The 22674-nt window shown below is 44.4% G+C and overlaps 1 protein-coding gene across 2 annotated transcripts in view; it reads left to right on the top strand.

Moving 5' to 3' along the window:
- Positions 1–22674, top strand: part of MCF2 (MCF.2 cell line derived transforming sequence) — an 870271-nt gene that overhangs the window by 310092 nt on the left and 537505 nt on the right. For both annotated transcript variants that reach the window (XM_086918640.1, XM_086918639.1), the window contains exon 2: positions 12379–12447. In XM_086918640.1, the coding sequence (XP_086774766.1) occupies positions 12379–12447 (69 nt within the window). The remainder of the gene's footprint in view (positions 1–12378; positions 12448–22674) is intronic.

Below are 22674 nucleotides of genomic sequence, written 5' to 3'. Positions count from 1 at the left end.
AGCTCCGTCGTGGCCATTCCGCAAGCAATCATGGCAGCCGCTCCCCACCGGAAGCCTGCGGGAGTCGAGGGCCCCCAAGACTTTTGTACAATCTTCAAGGCTGAGGGGACGCTTTCGAGAATGGAACCCAAGCCCTGGCAGACAAGCGTCCGAGTTCCAAGGTGTCCCAGGGCCATTTTACTGGACCAGGCCCAAATCCGAAGAGCCGGCCGCCATTTTAAGAGTCCTGTGGAAGCCGCCTACCGCTGCACCGCAAGAGTGGGAGCAACTCAACTACATGGTGAGCGAGACGCTGTAGCCGTAAGAGCGGGCGGTAAACAGCTGAATGGCGGATGAGGCACAGTGTAGCAAAAGCGGGCGGAATGGCGACTGAAACGATAAAGGGGCGCCCCACTACAGCAGACAAGCCTCCGCCATGTGCTTCAAAACTGCATATGTATCTCGTGATATCAAGGTTGGGCAACCAGTACAGAACAAGCAGTTACGAGTCCCATTTACACCGGCGCCATTTTGGGCGCGGCCGGGCAGGTCCAGGATCTACTGAAACATAAAAAATGAGGCTGACGTCTCTGAAGCAGTTCACGAACAGCAGGACATAGCAAATAAACATGAACTCTCTAAAGCTGTTAACTCACTGCAGAACAAAACAAGTGAACCTGAAACCTCTGGAATAATTGTCGCTCAAAAGAACAACACACAAAACTCTGTAGAGCCTGAAGAAAAAAAACCAGAAGGGCACTGTAGTTTCAGACACACTTAACACTAATGACGAAACAAAGATATCGTCTGTTTATAAAGCAGTTATCATCTTGACAGAATTGACAAAGAAGTGTACAGACACCAATGCATCAGCATTCTCGGAGATAACATCTTAAGGAACAAAGAAAGACCTGTTCACTCTTGACACCCCAGGTGCTGTGTATATTGCACTATAGTGCTGCATCGACAAAACGGGCAACCCTATTGATGTGAATTTTTCATTATTGATTATTGTAAAGAAATGGCGACTCCCCCCTTTAGCAGATTAGCTAAATGTTTGCGTAATTTAGACATAAAAGTTATATTATTGTTGTTGTTGTTGTTATCGTTATAGTTCTGGTTAATTTAAAAAAATGGTTAAATATATTTACAGTTTTTGTTGCGTTCGTTATATTTAAATATTAATAAAGTTTTAAAATGTAACTGTCTTGGAGTACTATATTTTTTTTAAAAATCGGGTGAATGGGGCCTTGAATCGGGTTATTGTCATGTGTGGGCTTTGCAAGTGTACTGCTACAAGATCGGACATTTCAAACTCAAATGCACGTTCATTTTCTTACCTTTCCGAAACATGGAGCGCAATAGCAGGCAGAGAAAGGGTGATGCACGTGTTGAACACTGTCTGGCCTGCAAATTGTGCCAGTGCCCCCCCCGCCCCGAGTACTTCACAAATCTTTAAAAGACCATGCGCTTGTTCAATGGGAAGTGGATAACATGGCTAAGAGCATTTGCTGACTAATGCATGAATATCGCTGACTTCTCAGCGATATTCATGCATTGCGGCCGTTTTTTATCGCATTTGCGATAAACCTTGCTAATAGCAAGGTTTATGTGCGATAAAATTCGCCGAAGTGCGGCGATAATTATTGTCTCTAAACAAGTTAGAGACAAAAATTACCGCTAGTTGTTCGAAATATGCCCCCGGGTTTTTCCTTGCAGGAATCGAGAAGCGAAAGACTAGCACTGAAATCAGTAGTCTCACACCTGAATCGGGAGGGTTGGCATGTCTGGATACTCTACAGCTGGAGCCATACACTACATCCGCAGGGCTAGGTGATAGCCTAGGTCCGGCCTGGACAATCGGACACAGAGGAAGAGAAGTGTCAGAGGGTGCGGTAGTGAATAGGGTGAAAGGGAAGTGTCGAACGGGCACAGGGTGTGATTCTCAGAGAAGAGCAGCGCAGATGGGGGAAGTATATGGCCCATGCATGAGAGAGAGAGCGGGGGTGACCATTGCGTGGGGGAGATGCGTGCGAGGGTGGGGAGCCATGCTGAGAATCGACGGCGTGCAGAGAGTGGGTCTGGTCAAGGCATCTAAAATAGCTGCCGTGCACGACAAAATTGTGGCATTGGACAAAAACGCAAGATGGCGCAGACAATGTTTATCAATAAGGATTCATTTATAACAAAATATTTACTCGCAGTGACAAAATGGTGTTCAACACTTCCTGATTTCCATCGAATCGAACGTTAACAAACGTCACGCAGCAAAAAAAAAAAAAAAAAAAAAAAACCACGCACAGAGCGGTTTTTAGCCATGTTATCCAATGGAAGGTGGATAACATGGCTAAGAGCATTTGCTGGATAATGCATGAATATCGCTGACTTTTCAGCGATATTCATGCATTGTGGCCGATGTGCGGCGATAATTTTTGACTCTAAACAATTAAAACGAAGCACAAAATGGCGAATTCCCGTTTCGCTACCAGTTTGCGGCCCAGTTCGCGGCCCGTGAAGCGCTTCTACCGTGAAAAATAATTTTTTTTTTATTTTCCCCACGGGACCCTTTAATAACCCCAACAACATTCCTAGGGGGTCAAGAGGGGTATACCTTGCCCCCTTTCAATAAATTCCCCCTTCGTTTTTCACCTCTTCTTCTCTCTCGATCCTACCGACAGATAAGATGGCGGCCGCTCCGGACTATTTAGAATGTTGACAGACACCGGAGAGCCAATCAGCTTTCTGTTATCCAATGGAAGGTGGATAACATGGCTAAGAGCATTTGCTCGATAATGCATGAATATCGCTGACTTTTCAACGATATTCATGCATTGTGGCCGATGTGCGGCGATAATTTTTGTCTCTAAACAATTAAAACGAAGCACAAAATGGCGAATTCCCGTTTCGCTACCAGTTTGCGGCCCAGTTCGCGGCCCGGGAAACGCTTCTACCGTGAAAAATCATTCTTTTTTATTTTCCCCACGGGACCCTTTAATAACCCCAACAACAATCCTAGGGGGTCAAGAGGGGTATACCTTGCACCCTTTCAATAAATTCCCCCTTCGTTTTTCACCTCTTCTCTCTCGATCCTACCGAGAGATAAGATGGCGGCCGCTCCGGACTGTTTAGAATGTTGACAGACACCGGAGAGCCAATCAGCTTTCTGCGCGCAAAGTTCCGTTTCGCGAAAAGTAAGCGGACCGGATCGCTGCCCAGAGCGCTGTTACAGATATATATCTTGGTTTGAACGTTAATTTCTCAAAAACTACTGGAGCACATATATTGAGACCTAGCAAAGGCACATCGGGCTAACAGTCCCTACAATTTTGCCAAGTTTCGTGCAAATCCATTCAGCCGTTCGAGCTAAAAGTGAGTCCAACCGCCCTATGGAAAAATGAATGGAAAAAACGCGTTTTGGGACCCCCCTTTTTTCTCAGCCCCCCCTTGACGAAACTCCACCAAATTTTCAGGGGCTGCTCAGAAACAAAATGTGCCATTTTCCTGAAAATTTCAGCCGATTCCGTCCTCAAACGCCAAAGTTATTAGGCATAGAATTTTCAGAAATCCCATAGGGAATTAATCCTAACTATATATACCTACTGGCGAGACGCCAGTAGGTAATATATATATATATATATATATAATTTTAACAGTACCGCGGATGCGGGGAGGAACAAGATGACTCTATCGTAATTAAGCCATCAGACAAGGGCGAGAACGTCGTTGTACAAACTCATAATAATTACTGTAACGAAGCGCTCCGACAATTACAGGACAAGGATAACTATTCCCTCACAACAGAGGATGAATACAAAATCAGTATCTAGGAATATGCAGTCTTGATTTACAAGTGGCACGAAAGAGGAACATTATCCAAAGAAGAACTACTATTTTTACAGAACAAACAACTGAAAATACCAACATTCTACTAACTGCCGAAGGTACACAAGGACGCTGCTAGACCTCCAGGGAGACCGATTGTGTCGTCAAAAGGAGGATTGACTAAAAATATGTTGCAATTCATTGACCACTTTTTAGCTCCCTGGGTTGCACAATTGAGCTCTTATACAAAGGACACCAAAGACTTTTTCAAACAAATACAAGATATAGGTTGGGAGGATGATTTCATTATGATCACGCTTGATATTTGCAACCTGTATACGAGTATAAGGCACCAACATGGCCTAACAGCAGTAAGGACTTTCCTTGGACACCGTCCAGCCAGATATTTGGAACAAAGTGAAATGTTAATTGAATTCATTTTGTTTTGTTTGAATAACAACATTTTTATCTTCCAAGGCCAACGATATTGGCGGATAAGGGGTACGGCGATGGGCACATGCTTCGCCCCCAGCTACGCGAACGTGTTCGTGGGCTGGGGGGAGAAGCAGGGGGCCTGGGCCAATAACAAGGGTGAATGGGTGGACAAAGTGGTCTGCTGGCGGAGATAAATTGACTATCTCTTCGTCAATTGGAAGGGATCTAAAGTATCAGCAGAAGAGTATATCGCCGCCCTAAATGTATACAATTTAAATCTAACATTCTCCCAAGAAATGAGTAAAAATGAAGTGAATTTCCTGGATCTCAAAGTGTTTGCTGAATCTGGAGTAATCCAAACAGCCCTGTATAGAAAGACCACGGTTGGTAACTCTGTTTTTCACGGACGTAGCAGCCTCCCAGCGACCCTTGTACGTAGTATACCCTATGGGGAACTACTACGAATAAAAATAAATAGTTAATGGAAAGAAGATTATGACCAGGCAGCTAGCAATAGCATCAGGCGGTTTAGATCAAGAGGCTACTCACAGAAAACACTGCAATTGGCCAAGGAGAAAGTAAAAACAATTGACAGACAAACACTACTGAAGGACACAAAGATTCACACATTGGGAGAAGAGACAGGAAATCTGAGACTAATCACCAACTACTCGTCAGCAGCTAGTAAATTAAGAACAATACTGGGCAGAAATTGGAAAATCTTAAAATCTGACAGTGTCATAGGGAAGGAACTCCCTGACCATCCCCAAATAACATTCAGGAAATCGAGGTCTTTAAAAGACCAATTGGTACAAAGTCACATTGCCAAACCATCACCAGTCTCCGGACTGCAGAGCCTTCATAGCTCATTCCCCTGCGGGAAATGTAAAGCATGCAATACCAGCAAAAGAGTTTTGACATATCAAATTCCTGATAATAGGTCCCGCACCAAGATCTCCAAATTCATGACTTGCACTACAATACATGTGGTATACTGTCTAGAGTGCCCTTGCGACTACCGTTGCATAGGAAGCACTGTCAACACAGTTAAAATGCTTATACTAGAACACCAGAGAGCAATTGCAAATAGGGATGACAACTACCCTGTAGCCCGCCACTCTGCTAGCCACCATAACAGCAACAGAACTCTCCTACAGTTTTTTCTGTTTAGATTGCATCCCAAAAGACATCAGGGGGGGTGACAAGGAGAAAAGGTTGCGACGTCTGGAGTCCAGATACATTATCAAACTCCAGACCAAGTCACCGAAGGGTCTGAACGCTGGAGAAGAGCTTATAACTCACTTATAGTTTGTATATAGTTCTGAGCAGCACCACATATGTCAAGGTTAGAAAATAGAAGGACTGACACTTAACATGGTTTTGAACTAGATAATTTATGAGTTAAAAGTAATAAATTATGATTTAGGTACAGAGACAAAGAATAGGGATATTAGGAGGCAATTGATTAAACACAGAAATTATAGACTAAGAGAAGTTTTCTCACTGTGTAAACCAATGCCAGCCCAACCAGGGCTTAATTATTGAGTCATACTAGTCTCTATGTAAATACGTTGTAAATATTGGAATCATATGTAATAAGAATGAGTTGAAACTATGATCATTTAATTTGAAATCATGGATACGTTGGAATTTTAATGGTTTATTAATTTGAGCTGGCGAATATGCATTGGCAGTATGTTATTTGCACATTCCAATATGGTGATTGAGATTGGACACAGAAGGTATTGACGAAGGGAATTATCTTGCATTGTGAACCAATGCCAGCCCATCTTGGGCTTAATAATTTGAGTCACATTTGTTTCTCTGTAAATATGTAGAGTAATTTGTAAATATTGGATTTATGTGCTATTAGAAAAAATGCATTGCCAAAATATTATTTGCACATTCCAACACGGCGTCTGAGATTTAATCTGAAAGTCCTTTGTTCATTTTGATTATCATTTGTAAATAACTTCCTCCTCGTAGACGCCAGCTGACACTGACGAAAGCTACGGCTGAAACGCGTCTGTTATAATTGTTTTGCCCAATAAATCCTAAGAGGGATTGAAACTAATGTGAGTGCTGGTCCTTCTGTTGTATGACAGCAGAGCGTTTTATATATATATATATATATATATATATATATATATATATATATATATATATATATATATATATGAGCTTGTTAATATTTTATTTCAAACAATAGGGTGACTTATTATGCATTTGTTTCAAATTTGCATATTTCCATTGGCAGGTTCATTGCATACTTTTACTCTCCAGGTCATTTGAATGAGACAATTCTATTTTTGTTGCTAATCAGGCGACATTTTGGTTTTCTTCCAGTCGCTTCTAGCTGCTGTTTTGTAAAATGTTTTTAACACACTTTTACTTATGAATTATCACGGTTAATATGCACTTTACACCCTTTTTTTTCTCTTGTTTCTTAAGCCATGGAATACATAATTTTTTGCCAGTCGAATAACGGACGGGTTCTTATTCTTGAGCTCGAGTGCATATAATGAATCCTCAATATACAATGAATGACTTCTTTAACAAATGTGAAATATTGCAACACTTGTCATAAGTTGTCTTTACTTATGTTGTTGACCTTATAAAATTTCTGTACTATACACAGTGTGTCCCGCCATTAATTTGTTGTTATTTTGACAACAATTTACGCACATAATTTTGGGAGGTTTGTCATTCCCATTAATTAGCATGTTGCGAAATTTACAGGCTTTATCGTGAAGTCTTTGAACTGTCCTGACATTTGTTTGGCGATTTTTGTAAACATGCTTTCTATACATACATTTCTCAAATTTTCTTAGAGGTTTAAATTGCATGTAATAATTCACTTGTAATTTGATATTATTCTTATGTATAAATTGGCGATTATTCTTTATAAACTTGACACTTGTCATTCATTAATTATGGCGATTTGAAACAGTATGTTTTCTATGTTTATTTTTTCTCTTCTCTCTCACTTGGGCATGTGTTAATTCAGACCACCTGTGTGTGTACTATAAATTAATGGTGCAGTCTGGGGCGCGCCATGTGATCAAGCTCCTTCGTGAAGCGAGACACGTCATGGACTGACATTATGTCTATCACTGGATTTTGTGTAAAATAAACCTACTCTAGTTCAAGTTCAAGTTCTTTAATTTGTATAGCGCACTACTCACCCAGAGGGTCTCAAGGCACTTGAGGGATGGTGGGTGCATTATTTATTGAAAAGCCAGGTTTTTAGCTGCTTTCTGAAGGAGGGGTGGTTCTGAGTAAGGCGGAGGTGAGTGGGGAGAGAATTCCAGGTTTTGGCCGCTAAGTAGGAGAAGAATCTTCCTCCCATGGTGGATCTGTGGATGCGCGGAATTGCAGCGATGGCTTGATTGGATGATCGTAGTTGGCGGGTGGGTTTGTAGAAGGAAAGTCGTGTGTTGAGGCATTCGGGTCCTAGGTCCTAGAGGGCCTTGTTAGCATGGGTGAGGAGACGGAACGTTATTCTCTTGTTGACGGGGAGCCAGTGGAGTTCCTTCAGGTGACTGGAAATGTGAGCTTGATGGGGATGTCCAGTATGAGTCTGGCTGAGGCGTTTTGTATGCGTTGGAGTTTTTTCTGTAGTTTGGCTGTGGTTCCGGAGTAAAGGGTATTTCCATAATCCAGTCGGCTGGTGACCAGTTCGTGGGTGACTGTCTTTCTTGTTTCGATGGGGATCCAACGGAAGATTTTTTTGAGCATGCGTAGGATGTTGAAGCATGAAGATGAGACGGCGTTGACTTGTCTGGTCATGGAGAGGGAGGAGTCCAGGATGAAGCCCTAGGTTACGTGCGTGATCTGTAGGTATGGGTGCTGTGCCAAGGGCCGGTGGCCCCCATGAGTCGTCCCAGGCAGAGGGGGATGATCCTAAGATGAGGAATTCCATTTTGTCCGAGTTTAGTTTTAAACGGCTGTTCTTCATCCATTCGGCTACCTCTTTCATTCCTTCGTGTAGATTGGTTTTGGCGGTGTTAGGGTCTTTGGTGAGGGAGAGGATCAGCTGGGTGTCATCTGCGTAGGAGATGATGTTGAGGTTGTGTTGTCGCACGATGGATGCGAGGGGACTCATGTAAACATTGAAGAGGGTGGGACTGAGAGATGATCCTTGTGGTACGCCGCAGATGACTTCAGTGGCTTCTGATTTGAATGAGGGGAGGCGGACTCTCTGGGTTCTTCTGGCGAGGAACGAGGTGATCCAGTCCAAAGCTGTTCCATGTATTCAGACATTGCTGAGGCGTTGTATGAGGGTGTTATGACAGACTGTGTCGAAGGCGGCGGAGAGGTCAAGTAGAATGAGGGCAACTGTTTCTCCATTGTCCAGTAGTGTTCGGATGTCGTCTGTGGCAGCGATGAGGGCGGTTTCGGTGCTGTGTTTGGCACTGAAGCCGGACTGTGAGGGGTCGAGGGAATTGTTGGATTCGAGGAAGGCGGCGAGCAGATTATTGACGGCTTTCTCAATGACTTTGGCAGGGAATGGGAGGAGTGAGATGGGGCGGTAGTTCTTAAGTTCAGAGGGGTCTGCTGTGGGTTTCTTCAGAAGGGCGCGGAGTTCGGCATGTTTCCAGCTTTCCGGGAAGGTAGCGGAATCGAAGGAACAGTTGATGACATCGCGGAGATGGGGTGCGATGATGGAGTCTGCTTTGTTGAAGATGTGGTGGGGACATGGGTCGGTTGGAGAACCTGAGTGGATGGAGTTCATCAGGCGTATGGTGTCTTCAGTAATGATTGGGTTCCAGGCGCAAAGGTTATGAGAGAGCTGTTTTGGTTCGGGTGTGGGTGGAGTGGACTGTTCTTCGGACTGGTTTTCAAAGCTGTTATGTATGTCGGCGATTTTGTTGTGGAAGAAAGAGGATAAAGAGTTGCAGAGGTCTTTGGAGGGAGTAATGTCGTTGGTGCCGGCGGTGGGGCTTGTAAATTCTTTGACGATGTTGAATAGTTCCTTGCTGTTGTGGGCATTGTTGTCGAGTCGATCCTTGAATGCCAACAAATCCCTCGACTCCTCACAATCCGGCTTCCGAGCAAAACACAGCACTGAGACCGCCCTCATCGCAGCAACAGACGACATTCGAACTCTACTGGACAATGGAGACACAGTCGCCCTCATCCTCCTCGACCTCTCTGCAGCATTCGATACAGTCTGCCACAGCACCCTTTTACAACGCCTCAATAACATCGGAATCCAAGGAAAAGCACTTGAATGGATCACCTCGTTCCTCTCCGGAAGAACCCAGAGAGTCCGCCTCCCACCATTCAAGTCCGAGGCCACTGAAGTCATCTGTGGCGTACCACAAGGATCCTCACTCAGCCCCACCCTCTTCAACGTATACATGAGCCCCCTCGCGGCCATCGCCCGCCAACACAACCTCAACATCATCTCTTACGCGGATGACACTCAACTAATCCTTTCTCTCACCAATGACCCCAGCACCGCCAAAACTAACCTACACGAAGGAATGAAAGAAGTTGCCGAATGGATGAAACAAAGCCGTCTGAAACTGAACTCAGATAAAACAGAAGTCCTCATCTTAGGTACATCCCCCTCTGCATGGGACGACTCCTGGTGGCCGGAAGCCCTCGGAAAAGCACCCATCCCGACAGACCACGCACGGAACCTAGGCGTTATCCTGGATTCCTCACTATCAATGAACAGACAAGTCAGCGCCGTATCCTCTTCCTGCTTCAACATTCTTCGCATGCTCAGAAAAACATTTCGCTGGATCCCCACCGAAACAAGGAAAACAGTCACCCATGCTCTGGTCACGAGCCGACTGGACTACGGAAACACCCTCTACGCAGGCACTACCGCTATACTCCAGAAGAAACTCCAACGAATCCAAAACGCCTCAGCCAGGATCATATTAGACATCCCGCGCAACGAACACATCTCTGGTCACCTTAAAGACCTCCATTAGCTACCCGTCAATAAGAGGATCACTTTCCGACTGCTAACCCACGCACACAAATCACTCTACGACATCGGACCAGAATGCCTCAACTCACGACTGTCCTTCTACACCCCCTCCCGCCAACTACGTTCTTCCAGCCAAGCCCTCGCCACGGTACCTCGCATCAACAAGACCACCATGGGAGGCAGATCCTTCTCATACCTGGCTGCTAAAACATGGAACTCACTCCCCGCTTACCTTCGCCTTACCCAGAACCACCTAGCATTCAGAAAGCAACTTAAAACGTGGATATTTGACAAGTAATTCTCCTCCCCTTTCTAAGCGCCTTGAGACCCTCTGGGTATGTAGTGCGCTATATAAATTCTCCGACTTGACTTGACTTGACTTGACTTGAATGCTGATTTCTTGGTGGATCGGATCAATTGGTGGTGTTTGCGGGTGGCGTCCCTGAAGGTGGTCAGGTTGTCAGTGGTTGGCTTTTTTCTCCAGGTTTTCTCAAGGGTATGACATAACTTCTTGGATTTCTTAAGGTCTTCGTTGAACCAGGGGGCCTTTTTGCTGCCTTGTTTGACCTAGTGGTTTTTCAAGGGTGCTAATTCCTCAGCGCTGTGGGTGATACATTGTGTGAGTTTGGTGGCGGCTTGGTTTGGGTCCGATGAAATGGCAGGGGGGTTTTGGTTAAGCGATGTGGTGAGTTGGTCGGAGGTGATTTTATTCCAGTTTCTACGAGGAATAGGTTGTGGGGGGTTGTGAGTCATGGTCTTTTTGTAGCTGAAGTGGACGCAGCTGTGGTCCATCCAGTGAAGAGCTGAGGTGTGATCGAAGGAGATGTGTTTGCTGGAGGTGAAGATAGGGTCGAGCGTGTGTCCAGCTAAGTGGGTGGGGGTGTCAACAAGTTGTTTGAGTCCGAGATTGGCCAGGTTGTCCAGAAGGGTGGTGGTGTTGCTGTCATTTTTATTTTCCAGGTGGAAGTTGAGGTCTCCCAGTAGGATGTAGTTCTCGGATGTAGTACTCTGCTTCTTCACTTGAAGACTCCTTTGCTTCTTGATTGCTGTGGCCGTTTAGCAGTTATTTGTCAGGTGCTTACCTGGCTGTTCTCGTCTGGAATGGCGAGCAGGAACTTTGTTTAAAATATATATATGTATGTATGTATGTATGTATGTATGTATATATATATATATATATATATATATATATATATATATATATATATATATAATGTACATGTATATATAATTTTAACAGTACCGCAGATGCGGGGAGGATCTACAGATTCCTACTGCAATTAAAAAAAAAAATGGGCTTCCCATCTGGGTGGCCAGAATCTGGAGGGTCATATAAATATATTTATTGTGGGGAGAGGGTGTTGTCCCCCCCTCTTAGAACCTTGTACAGCCTTGGGAACCCCAGGAGTAATACGTGTATTTGGGAGTAGGGCATCCGGCCCCCCTCCCCAAGCATCAGAGAGGCCTTGGGAACGCCATCCACCGGGGCCATTTTCTTTATTACGGGGAGGGTGCACTAACCCCACCCTCCCCAAGCTATAGACTGACCATTGGGACTCCATTCAAGTCACTGCTATTCCCTGCCCAGGGGGGCGCGGACAGGAAATACAAATGTAATTTCCTGCCCGCACTCGCCCAGTCAAAGAAGGCAACTTGGCACTTACCTGGCAGGAGCACAGAAAAAATTCTTCACCCGCCAAGTCGGGAGCAAAGGAATGAGGCCTGATCCCGCCGACACCCACGATAGGTGCTGGCTGGGGAGCCGGCAGGGATCAGGGGGGCTTGGGGCTGTCCCTCGCCCCCAACAACTGTCCATGCTGAGGATGCCAAGGGTACACACTAGGCAGCAACAAGAGGAAGAAAATGGTACACCCAACGAAATGCAATATAGGTTTAAATAGCGCCTCAGTTCAGATCAGCGCCACAAGGGCCATTTCATGTAATCCTGGCCTCGCTAACAACAGATTCAAATGTTGTCACTTTTTTAAGTTTTTTCCTATCATCAGGTAATTTTGTATTAGTTAATATCCCGCGAGTCTAGAAACCCCGATTTTTGAGAGACGTAGTTATTTTCTTTAATTACCAATAGTTCCGTTTTGGGTATATTGCTTCCTAAACCATCTGTGCGACTGGTGTTTTGGATGTATCCTGATGCTCTCATTAACGTGTTCTCTCGTATTTTCTCTTCATTCTAGAAGTTACTTTTCCCGTCTGTGCAAAGGACATCAGTGAACACTTGCTGAAAGAGTTGGCCTTTCTCTCTGGTGAGTCTTCTAAATTTCCTCACCGTGTTGTTATGTAATGAAATACTCTAAGTGAACTTGCGCACTCCTGGGCAAAGTGATACTGTGATATTATACAGTGCATCAGATAACCTTTTTAGTGCCACTGGAATTGTGGTTAATAAAACATGTCTGGGTGAGCAGCCAGCATCTAAGGTTTCTTCTCAAAGAATGCACGTGTAATTTAAAATATGGTTAAAATGCATCATTTTTATAAGAAATTACCTCTTTGATTAACACAACATGGTGCAGCATATTGACAATATAGGGTCTAGAAGCAATAATGTTGGTTTCTCCATTACCCTATAAACACAGCTGTAGTTTCTGGAAACAGGGGCATTTCTTATTAGGTGCAGGGGGTGGTTTCTAAGTGTATTATGGCTACATTGTTTATTTGTTCAACTTTGTTTTCCCTTTTACCGTAAATTGGTTGGAAATATTGCTAACATTTACTCTTGCAACCTTAGCTTAGTACAAGAGTGATACTTCCTTGGGTTTCTTTTTATTATTTATAAACCTTTATTCAGCTATGTGAGTGATACCAAAAACCATTAAAACAATCACTGGATAGATTTACACATTGGGCAAAAGATATCTTTTCACTATGTTTCAAGGGGCGGTATGCACATTCCAAAAGATCTGACTTCAAGGTATTGCAAACACAAGTTACAAACATGAACTATCAACATGTAACTTAAACAGCGAGGAATTATAACGGTGTACCGGGGTCTATCAACCTATTGCAAATTTAGAACCAAAACTCTCCCCGGATTCTTCTGGGCATTGTTGTTGTGCATGCAATTCTTTATTTATAAGATTCTTTAGTGTTATTGCTCACTGAGAGCTCTACTCAACCAACCGCTAAATGAAGGTGGAGAGGGGAACCTCGTCTAATGCATTACTGTATGCCACTAAATGAGCATTTTTGTAAGATAAAAAAAATAGTTTGCAACCGTGAAGAGTGCTGTAGCTGGATCAATATGAATAAGAGTGGGTCTGGTACACATTTAATAAGTGTAACACTCAAAATGCTATTCACTTTGTCAAAAAGCTTTTCCCCAAATTCCTGTGTGCTTGGCCAAGTCCTCGACAAATGTAATAGGGTAGATAGATAGGCCAGTCAATTTGGACTTCTGTTGTCTCAGCTCTGGTTCATCAGTTGCAGCAACTATGGGGTGATCTGACATCACAACAACATCTAGTTGTAATGCACCAAATATTGTTGCTCATCTCCCTTTGTTTATTGGAACCCAAGTCCCTAGCCTAGTAACCCTTTGTAGTAAAAGGTTTAGTATGGACATCACCCTTTAGCAGGCCATAGATATCGCTAACCATTTTCCTGAACTCTTGCTTGAAACATTATTCCAAAAGTATCTTCACTACAGGAGCCATCAGAATCTTTTCTCATCCCTTTGCCAAGATAACTTGTGCTAGTAGATATCACAGAGTCCACAGTCCAGTCTGTCCAAACCTATCCACCACTGCCTGTAAAGTTCTAAACCAACACTCAGGGAAAAAACATCATCTAGCACCATGAGTCCAGTATCAAGCAACATGTCAAACATCTCAGTTGACCACATTGTAGGGGCTATTGGGGACTGCCTAAGAGATGCCCTTGGGGTATGTATTTTTTCAGTATTTGTCAAGTGCAATTGGATTCCCAGAGGCTCTTGTGCTATGGCAAAAAGGAGAGGTGAAAGGGGACAGCCCTGGTGCTTACCCCTACCCACCACCCACGAGTCAGAGCACAAGCGACCAATCTTCCGCTTGGCTGTCGGTGTGATATGCAACAGATGTGCCCATGCCCGAAATTGCAAACCAGACCCCATTTCCTCCAACACTCTCATAGTAGAATGCCAATCCAGTGTATCGAATGCCTCCGCAATATCAACAGATACCACTGTCGGCTCTCCTTCCACTTCATACATAACATGCATCAGCCATCTCAGGTTCATGGTAGTGTTACGCCATGGGATAAAACCACACTGATCCAATTGAGAAATCACTGGGTACAGCCTTAGGGCTAGGACCTTACAAAGAACCTTCCTGTCTGTGTTTATGATTGTGAGCGGATGATAGGCGGATGGATCTGCGGCAGCACCGGGCTTCAAAACCATAGAGATGCAGCGAGCAAGCATAAACGGGGGCAGCATGCCGGTGTTGCGGGACTCCTGGTAACTCTCATGTAGCCCCTGTGTGAGGACCAGAATAAAGGCCTGCTAAAACTCGACGGGGAAACCATTGCTCCTGGCGCCTCCCCCAGTACAGGCAAGCAAGGGCCATTCTGACCTCCTCCAGGGGGAGATCCACATTAAGTACTTGGGCCACCACATCCCCCAATCTTGGAAATGACAAAGTTGCCAAATAATTAGTAATAAGCTCTATGTTCTGCCATCGAGGGCTAGAATAGACCCATTCCAAATGGTCGCTGCGGGTCTTCACAATATTACTCTGTATTCATCTATCCCACCCAAGAGGAGCCTTAAGATGTAGAATAGGGGCCCGGGTGCCTACTGACACAGTACCTAAGCCAGAAGGCACCCAGAACTGTCCCCTTCCTTTTACAGTAACTGACAATAAGACTTCAAAGTATAGCCCTCAAGTTTATATCGCATGAAAGCTACCTGACGCTGGATCCCCATCTCATCACGACATCCATCCACGTCATACAGGGGGGAAGCTGCTGAATCTCGGCCAAGATTCCCTCCTTCTGGAGAAGTTCCCCCTGCAATGCCAGCCATACACTGCAGGAGAGGCCCTTGCACTGTCTCTGCAAGACAGCCTTCATCGCCTTCCATTCCAAGCCCAGCTCTAAGTAGAAGCGCAATTAAACACAAAGTATTGAGTAAGGGAACCCGCTAGTATATCCCTGCCCACAGGATCCCGTTACACCTCTGGGGGAATCTCCAAGTGAACCGAGACCTGGGGCCACCCCCACTCAAGCGCTAAAGTCAGTGGGGCATCATCAGAGAGATTACGGGACAGATGAGTCATCGCCATCACTCTGGGGGCCTAGTGAGTTGGCAGTAGGATATGATTGTGCCTACTAAAAGTACTCTGTGTCGGAGTGTAGCAGGTAAACTCCTGTTTCGTCGGATGTGACACCTTCCAAACATCACAAAGCCCTAATTGCATCATAATCTCCGTTAGTGTGGATGTCTTCTTTGGCTTAGTGTTTAGTCGGGGGGGAGGGTGTCGATCAAGTGTACCATCCATGATTCAATTTCAAGCCCCCAACCCACATCAGTCTGGAATCTACAGATGGGGGATACAACATCCCAAAGTGTTCAATAAAAGGACTTCTCATCCATATTGGTCCCATAGAATTAACAAGGGCCAAGTCAACCCCATCCAACCTACCATGCAGCAGCAGATACAGTCCTTTCCTATCTGCCTCCATGTAGGTCAACACAAACAGCACTCCGGGGGTTTACCAGACCAGCACCCCCTTGAAAACAAGTAATTGGCTTCCTAATCTTTCCCCCCTCCAATTTCTTGCTAATTTTATAGCTTCACTATCTGTAAGGTGGGTCTCCAGCAAGCATGCTATGTCAACTCTATGTCTCTTAAGCAGGTATAACACTCTTTAGAAGATCCCAATCCCTGCACGGTCCATGAGAGGAGCTTACAATTATTTATTTATTTTATTTATTTGTAATCTTGTATAGCGCTGGAAAACCAATTCTCGAAAGAATATCTCCACGCTTGGATACAACCAAAAAAAGCCAGAGCTAATAAAGGACTGAAAAGTGAGGGGGGGCATACCTAATTTGCAACAAATAAGAATGTTTTCAGGGATTGCTTGGGATAGTCATCCTGTCTGAACACCAGGTGCCTAGACCGTGTACCCCCTCCATGTCAAGTTGGCACAGAACCCCTAAAACAATACAACAAACAACCCATGTGATATTCACCCAGGACAAGTATCCTCAAACAAAAAACATGCACATGTCCAAAGAAATCAAAGTGCCAGGACTTTCATCATCGCTTCCCCACCTCACACAAACAACCCCCCTACAAATTATGAAGGTAGTCCTCCTAACACTCAAAAAAGCAATGAATAAATGACGTTGAAAAAAATGAATGTAACCAAATTACCACAGGCACAGAAATACATCAACAAAACCACACATTCACACCACACTCCCCTGCCAATCTCCTGGAGGAAGGAGGCCCACCCAAGCAGTCATAAAGCACCCACCAAGAAATAACCAGATGAACTCCCTCAATTACTTACCCCACATGCTCCGGATCACAAGTCCAATCCCCTGCAACCGTCATTTCACAGAAAGCCAACCACCACACTTGCAGCCCCCCCAGCCACATACACTTCAATGCCACCCTTCCAAGCATGCTTCACAGTCAAAAAGACCCCCATAACGGTAGCACACTCATCAGGTCCCAGTGTTGAGTACAATGTCACCAGGATGTCCTCGCCGTCCTGAGAGGCTGCACCCCCTTGTGTATCCAACTCCCACTGCTACTCCGTTACATCACCATCCATGGTGCCATTGTCTCAGATCACCATGCAGCCTGAGCTACACTACCAGCATAGGGCCAAATGTGCCCACGCCACCTTCCACTGGCATGGAATGGTTCAACTTAATTCAGGGGATGCCCCAGGTGCATCTGAAATGTCCAGCCACAACCAGACATCTTCCGGTTGTACAAAGAAGTGCACTATTCCTGCCACAATGACTCAAAGTTGAGCTGGAGAAAGAAGCATATACTTAAGATCCATAGCAAGCAGTCACTTTTTAAATTCCAGGACCATTTTTCGATGTAGCCAGGGTAAATTGCAATAATTTGGTTCTCAAACTGGGGAATCGGAGCCTCCCAGGCAGTTCACAGGATCACATCCCTGTCCCTGTAATTCAACAGGTGAGTAATGTAATGAGTGCCCTCTGAAGAGCACCTGGGTGAGAACCGGAACAAGGGCCCTATGTGCTCGTTCAATAACAAAGGTAGTAGACAACCCCGTAGGCCACAGTTTGTTCCTTACTCACTGTTCCAGGACATGCTCCCTGAACTGACCCTCCGCTGGCTCCAGGAAATCCAGAAGGCGTAAATTATTCCTACTTGAGCACGAAGTTCAGCGAAGGGTTATGGGAGTGTTCAGAAATATGATGGCGCTCTACAGGTAGTGGTTAGAGGGTGATTGTGAGGTTTAGATGGGTGGTGCTTCTTGGTCAGAGATAACCCTGGTCTCTGAGAAAAGAAGGGGGAGAGGAGCTCTACCTTCTGTATACATGTAAGCAAAGTCAAGCGCACACAACCTGAGTTAGTTCATAGGTAAGGTCTTGTATCATTCAATGAAAGGATAAGATCAAACTCCAATGTTGTTATCTTATTTGTTTTTTATTTATCCAGTGAGAGTATTTGTTTCACAAGAAACCAGCCGACACGTGTTTCGTCAATAACGGGGTAGACCCGTGACTCTTCAGGGCTGTCGAAGTTAGGTTGAAGGCAGTATCATGGGACCGGTGATCATTCCAACCCAGTCCTAATCTTGTGTAAACAATAACAGACGCGAGAAGGGAGTGCTTCAAAAAGCTTCAAGGAAACGTATTAGGGGTAGAATGGTCTGCCGCCGGGTACGCGGTCGGTCAAAGCAAGCAAGCCAATCCGCTTGCCCTTACTTGTAGGCTTGTTGCCGTGTTGAGGAGATGAAATGTAGTCCGTAGGTTCTCTGGGTTTCAAACTAGTGTCTGGCTTGCTGTGATTGCTGCCCAGGTCTAAGTTGGACCTGGAAGCCCAGACATTAACAGACCTCCCGTCCTGTGCTTAGCAAGATGTTCTGTGGGCTGAGAAGCTTTAAAAAGCTGCATTGCCTCTGCCAACTCTATCTACTCCTCCCAATTTTCTTGGCTGTGTGCCATGACCCCAGCATGCACTATATTACGTAGTGTCAATCCTCATACAGGATGGGTTTGCACCCACACATGTGAAAGGTGCAAATACTTTGGTCAAGGAATTCCATTGGTAATGAGTCACCTGACCAGTACTTCATTTAAAAAAAAGAGAATGCTGCACATTACAATACCTGAGAACTGTGAACCAGGGTTATGAACTTGGTAGTTGCCATGTCATATCCAGCCTGTGACTAAACCTGGGGCAACACGGAGGGGAAAGGGCTGCTGTGATTGACCTGGACTCAGAGAGTCCTGTCTAGCATTTAAGATGACCCTGGATTCCATCTTTCAGGAGGAGATCCCTCCTGCCACTAAAGTACAAAGCCCACTTGAATGACAAAGCCTATAGAAGCTCTCATGGGCTAAATGTACCTAAGCACAAGGTTGGCCTCAGACAATTGTTCAGGAGTCGTTTATCCTCATCCTCTTTTGCTGCACTACGCAATAAAATTTAGCTGGCTGAAATTGGGGAAGGTGATTTCGCCCCTGCAACAGAAAGATATTTCTGCTACACAAATGTAAAGGCCATCAGGTTGAAGGCATCTAGTGTATTGATGTTTTCTTGAATGTAAGTGACATTGAGCTGGGTTACTTTAGCATGAAGAGGAAGCCTAACTGCAATCACTAGAGCAAGAATAGCGACCCCACTGCTTAGTGGAAAATTGTTATGACCAGAATAGTGCTGATTTTTTTTTTCACAGATTGCTTTTGCATTTAAAATACGTGATATGCACTAGTAGTGGTGACAGGAAATATAGTATATCTGCAGTACTTACAATAGCTCTGAAATGTATTCGCAAAGTGAGTTTTTTATTCCTAAACATACATTCAGTGTTAATGGTAATGACAACCATTGTTGTCTTGAGCCATACAGTACCATTATAGCCTGCTGCCAAGACCCACATTGGTTGTTAAAGGTCCTTAATCCGATCTATAAACCCAAGCCATGGCCAGAGCGTATACCAAGGGAGAGGGCCTTTAATAAATGGTATAACATGAGGAAGAAAGGCTATCTGCTATTAGACTATTCCTCCTACCAAGGTTAGAATGTTCTAAATTCGAAAGGGAGAAACAGAAAGATCCACATTGGATTGTTTGAGCATAAGGTCTGTACCAGCCATTATTTTCCCTGAGCCACTCATAATCTTAAATAGAGCATTAAATATTACAGTGCTCTAATTGAGCAATATTATCCAATCTGGAGGGCACTTCAAAGTAGGTAATGACTGGGGTGAAGGTCATATGGTCCAGAGGGATAGCTAATGGCCCTACTCTACTAATCCCTCAACCCACCTGTCTACCGGTCAAGAACAACCTGGGAGTGCTGTCCCCTTTTCATAACATTGCTATTGTAAATCAGACTCTAAAGATTTGGGGTGAAATTCATACAAGATATTTTTAGATTGTATGCTGTTCATGGGTCTAATTAGATAAAAGTTAGAGGAAGCACAACTGTTTGAGTTTTGTTTCTGGTGATGTCTCAGCTATTTTTTTTTTTTGTGATTAAATGTATTTATTGATTTGTATTTCTAGATGCCCCTGACGAAGGGAGTGTTACTCCTGAAATTCATTGGGCTTACGCAATAAAACATGACATGGAATCAATCCCATGCCTTTGAGATTTTGTGGAATTTGAATGGTACAACATATTGGATAAAATGAATTGAACAGAAGATTAAACAAGGATAAAAATTAAAGGAAAAAGGAATACATGAGCAAGTAAAAGAATTAATAGAAATTTAATTCATTGGATTCAAGCCAAGAGGTGGCTGTGCAGCTTTGTGGGACCGAAATCGGTCCCTTCGTGATGTAGTGGTTGATGTTATGTCATATAAACGAGATGGCAACATGTTGTAATTCAAAAGCCTTTTTTTTTAATGAAAGGATGGCTTAAATACTTGAAAATATCCCTGCTACCAGCGCAGGAGTGCTTTTAATAGAAAAAGAAACTGCATGTTGCGACAGGCAATGCTCATTGTATTTGAGTTCTATGACCCAAAGCAGGAAGAACACAATGTGTGCCTAATCAAATCAGGTAAACACAACTCCCATCATGTGGGCAGAGCCAAAGCCCCTCTCTTGGTGATTATTACATAATTGTGTGGCGACAGCTGCTCTGTCAAGCCAGACCATAATGAGGTCCAACACCATAGTAGTTGCTTAGTATTCTTGACAGATTCACTGGAAAATAGCCTTCAACCTCAACAGGCCAACTGCCAAACCAACAATGATCCTAGGTTGAACTCCATCTAACATAGTCATTAGTAGCACCCAAAGCAGTTCTAGCTAGATCATGTAACAACATCTTGATCTGAAAGGGCAGATGATCAATCACCCTGGCAGCAGCAGCTGTTATCCCCACTGGTATCCCTTGTGCATTGAGTCACCTAAATTCAGGACAAAAAAAGTGATTATCCAAGTGCACAGTTTGTCAGCAGCTTGCTTGAGCAGGCAGCAGCTGTTGGTACACTGGATGGTCTTTGAGCCAGAGGACATTAGCCAGGAAGGTGAAATGGGTGGCAGAATGTAGCTGGAGGGGGGCACAATGGCAGTATCCTCATTGCAGGCCGAAAAGTAACTGTCACTTTTCATACCCATCAGCAATGTAGCAGAAGCCTGAAAAAGACCCAGGTCAGAAGTTCAGTACCTGCAATACACAGCAACATTTTCTTCCTCTCCTATGGTCTGGTCCCCCCAGAAATCAGGCAGGTCACAGTCTGCATTGTCCTAAATACTCTTCCATCTTCAGACTGACTATTGGGTCCTCATAACTAATCACTGATTAGCATGTACATTTCCATAATATCAATATTGTTTACCTCAGACAACCCCTTACCCTTTCCAGGACAGTCTGAAAATAAAAATAGGCTTAGCACCACAACCATTACAGTTACTTTCTTTTGACACAAGAAACATTCCAGGTCTATCCTTGGCTCAATTAAACCATAAAATATGGACTACATCAATTGGGCACATGCCCAGGTGCTTATTCTAGTGGCTACCTGGTTCTCCATTCCCTTCGTGGGGCAACAGGAGTCCTATCACACTCACTTCCAACCACTCATACAGCTAAGCCTTTACTAAGGTGGTGCATTACATGTGGCATTAGCACACACTCTTCTTGCCTTCCATTCATGAGGAGTTAGTACTGTGGCTACTGTGTGTCACATTAGAAGCAGCAAGGAATATCAAGGCCTTGCAGGCACCCTCCGCCGCTTCCACCATACCCATATACATCTATGGCCTACCTGACCCTTCTACCCAGTGCTGCAGGTACTTTGTTGGTGTGTAAGTTCCTGTGTGGCTATCTGCAATGGGTATTGGTTTGCCTTATGGACCCAAATCTTGTATGTTATTGGTCAGCCCACTGCTTGCACTTAGGATGTGAAGCTGAATAAGGCATGCAATGCACCCCATCACCTAGCAGAGGTGGCTTGTAGGCTTCTTGGGGACTGGAGGAAGTGAATGATACTTGTGCAAGTAAACCAAGACTGTGCATAGCCTTAACATGAAGGAAGGCATGAAAGAATGTTGGGCATCATGCTAAGCTTGTCCTGTCCAACAGTGATGGGAAGGCATACTGTCCATCTTCCAGGCTATTAAGCAAGAAGCTACGCGCATGGTCAAGCACCACATGAACATGGAAGAGCTGACCACAAGTGTTTTGTTGGGGCCATATCTTCCTGTGGGTGAAGCAGCAGAAGGAGAAATGGGGTTCTGAAACAGGTAGTGCCCTGGGACCAGCAGGGGAAAATGTTACTCCCACTGTCATGAGGTAAGGCTACATTAAATGTAGGGACGAAACCCCTTTACACCCTCTTTTCCTTGGTTTTGTCGTTCTCCTTTGGAGGATGAGACTAAGCAGTCAGTTTAACATTATCAATATAAATAGGTATTTATGCAATGCAATTTATAACATATTATGAGCTTGCAAGACCCTCCTCAACCAACTTGCCCAAGTCACTAAGGTGCCAGTGAGTAAGAGATGGGCACTATTTGTCCCAGCCTACCTGACCTGTGTTCAGTCTTTACATAGATCTGGAAAGCTGGGCATCCCTCTCTCAGTGTAGGAGCAAGACATTGTGTGGATTGTGGGTCCCAAATATGGGTGAACTGGCCGTAGGTGTAGTGTCTTTTCTCTTTTTTTAAAAATCTTTTTATTGACCTTTACATTATATACATTCCCTCCCTCCCCACCCCCTTTCCTTGACCAAGAACACGTCAAAAAGAAAAACAAAATAACATATTATATACATACAGTAGAAATAGATCCTAGATGATACACTTTGCCATAGGT

The sequence above is a fragment of the Lissotriton vulgaris genome, chromosome 4_1 (assembly GCF_964263255.1).
Source record: "Lissotriton vulgaris chromosome 4_1, aLisVul1.2, whole genome shotgun sequence".
Taxonomy (NCBI): Eukaryota; Metazoa; Chordata; class Amphibia; order Caudata; family Salamandridae; genus Lissotriton; species Lissotriton vulgaris.
Note: the sequence above shows the minus strand (reverse complement) of the source record. Positions and strands in the feature narration are given on the sequence as shown.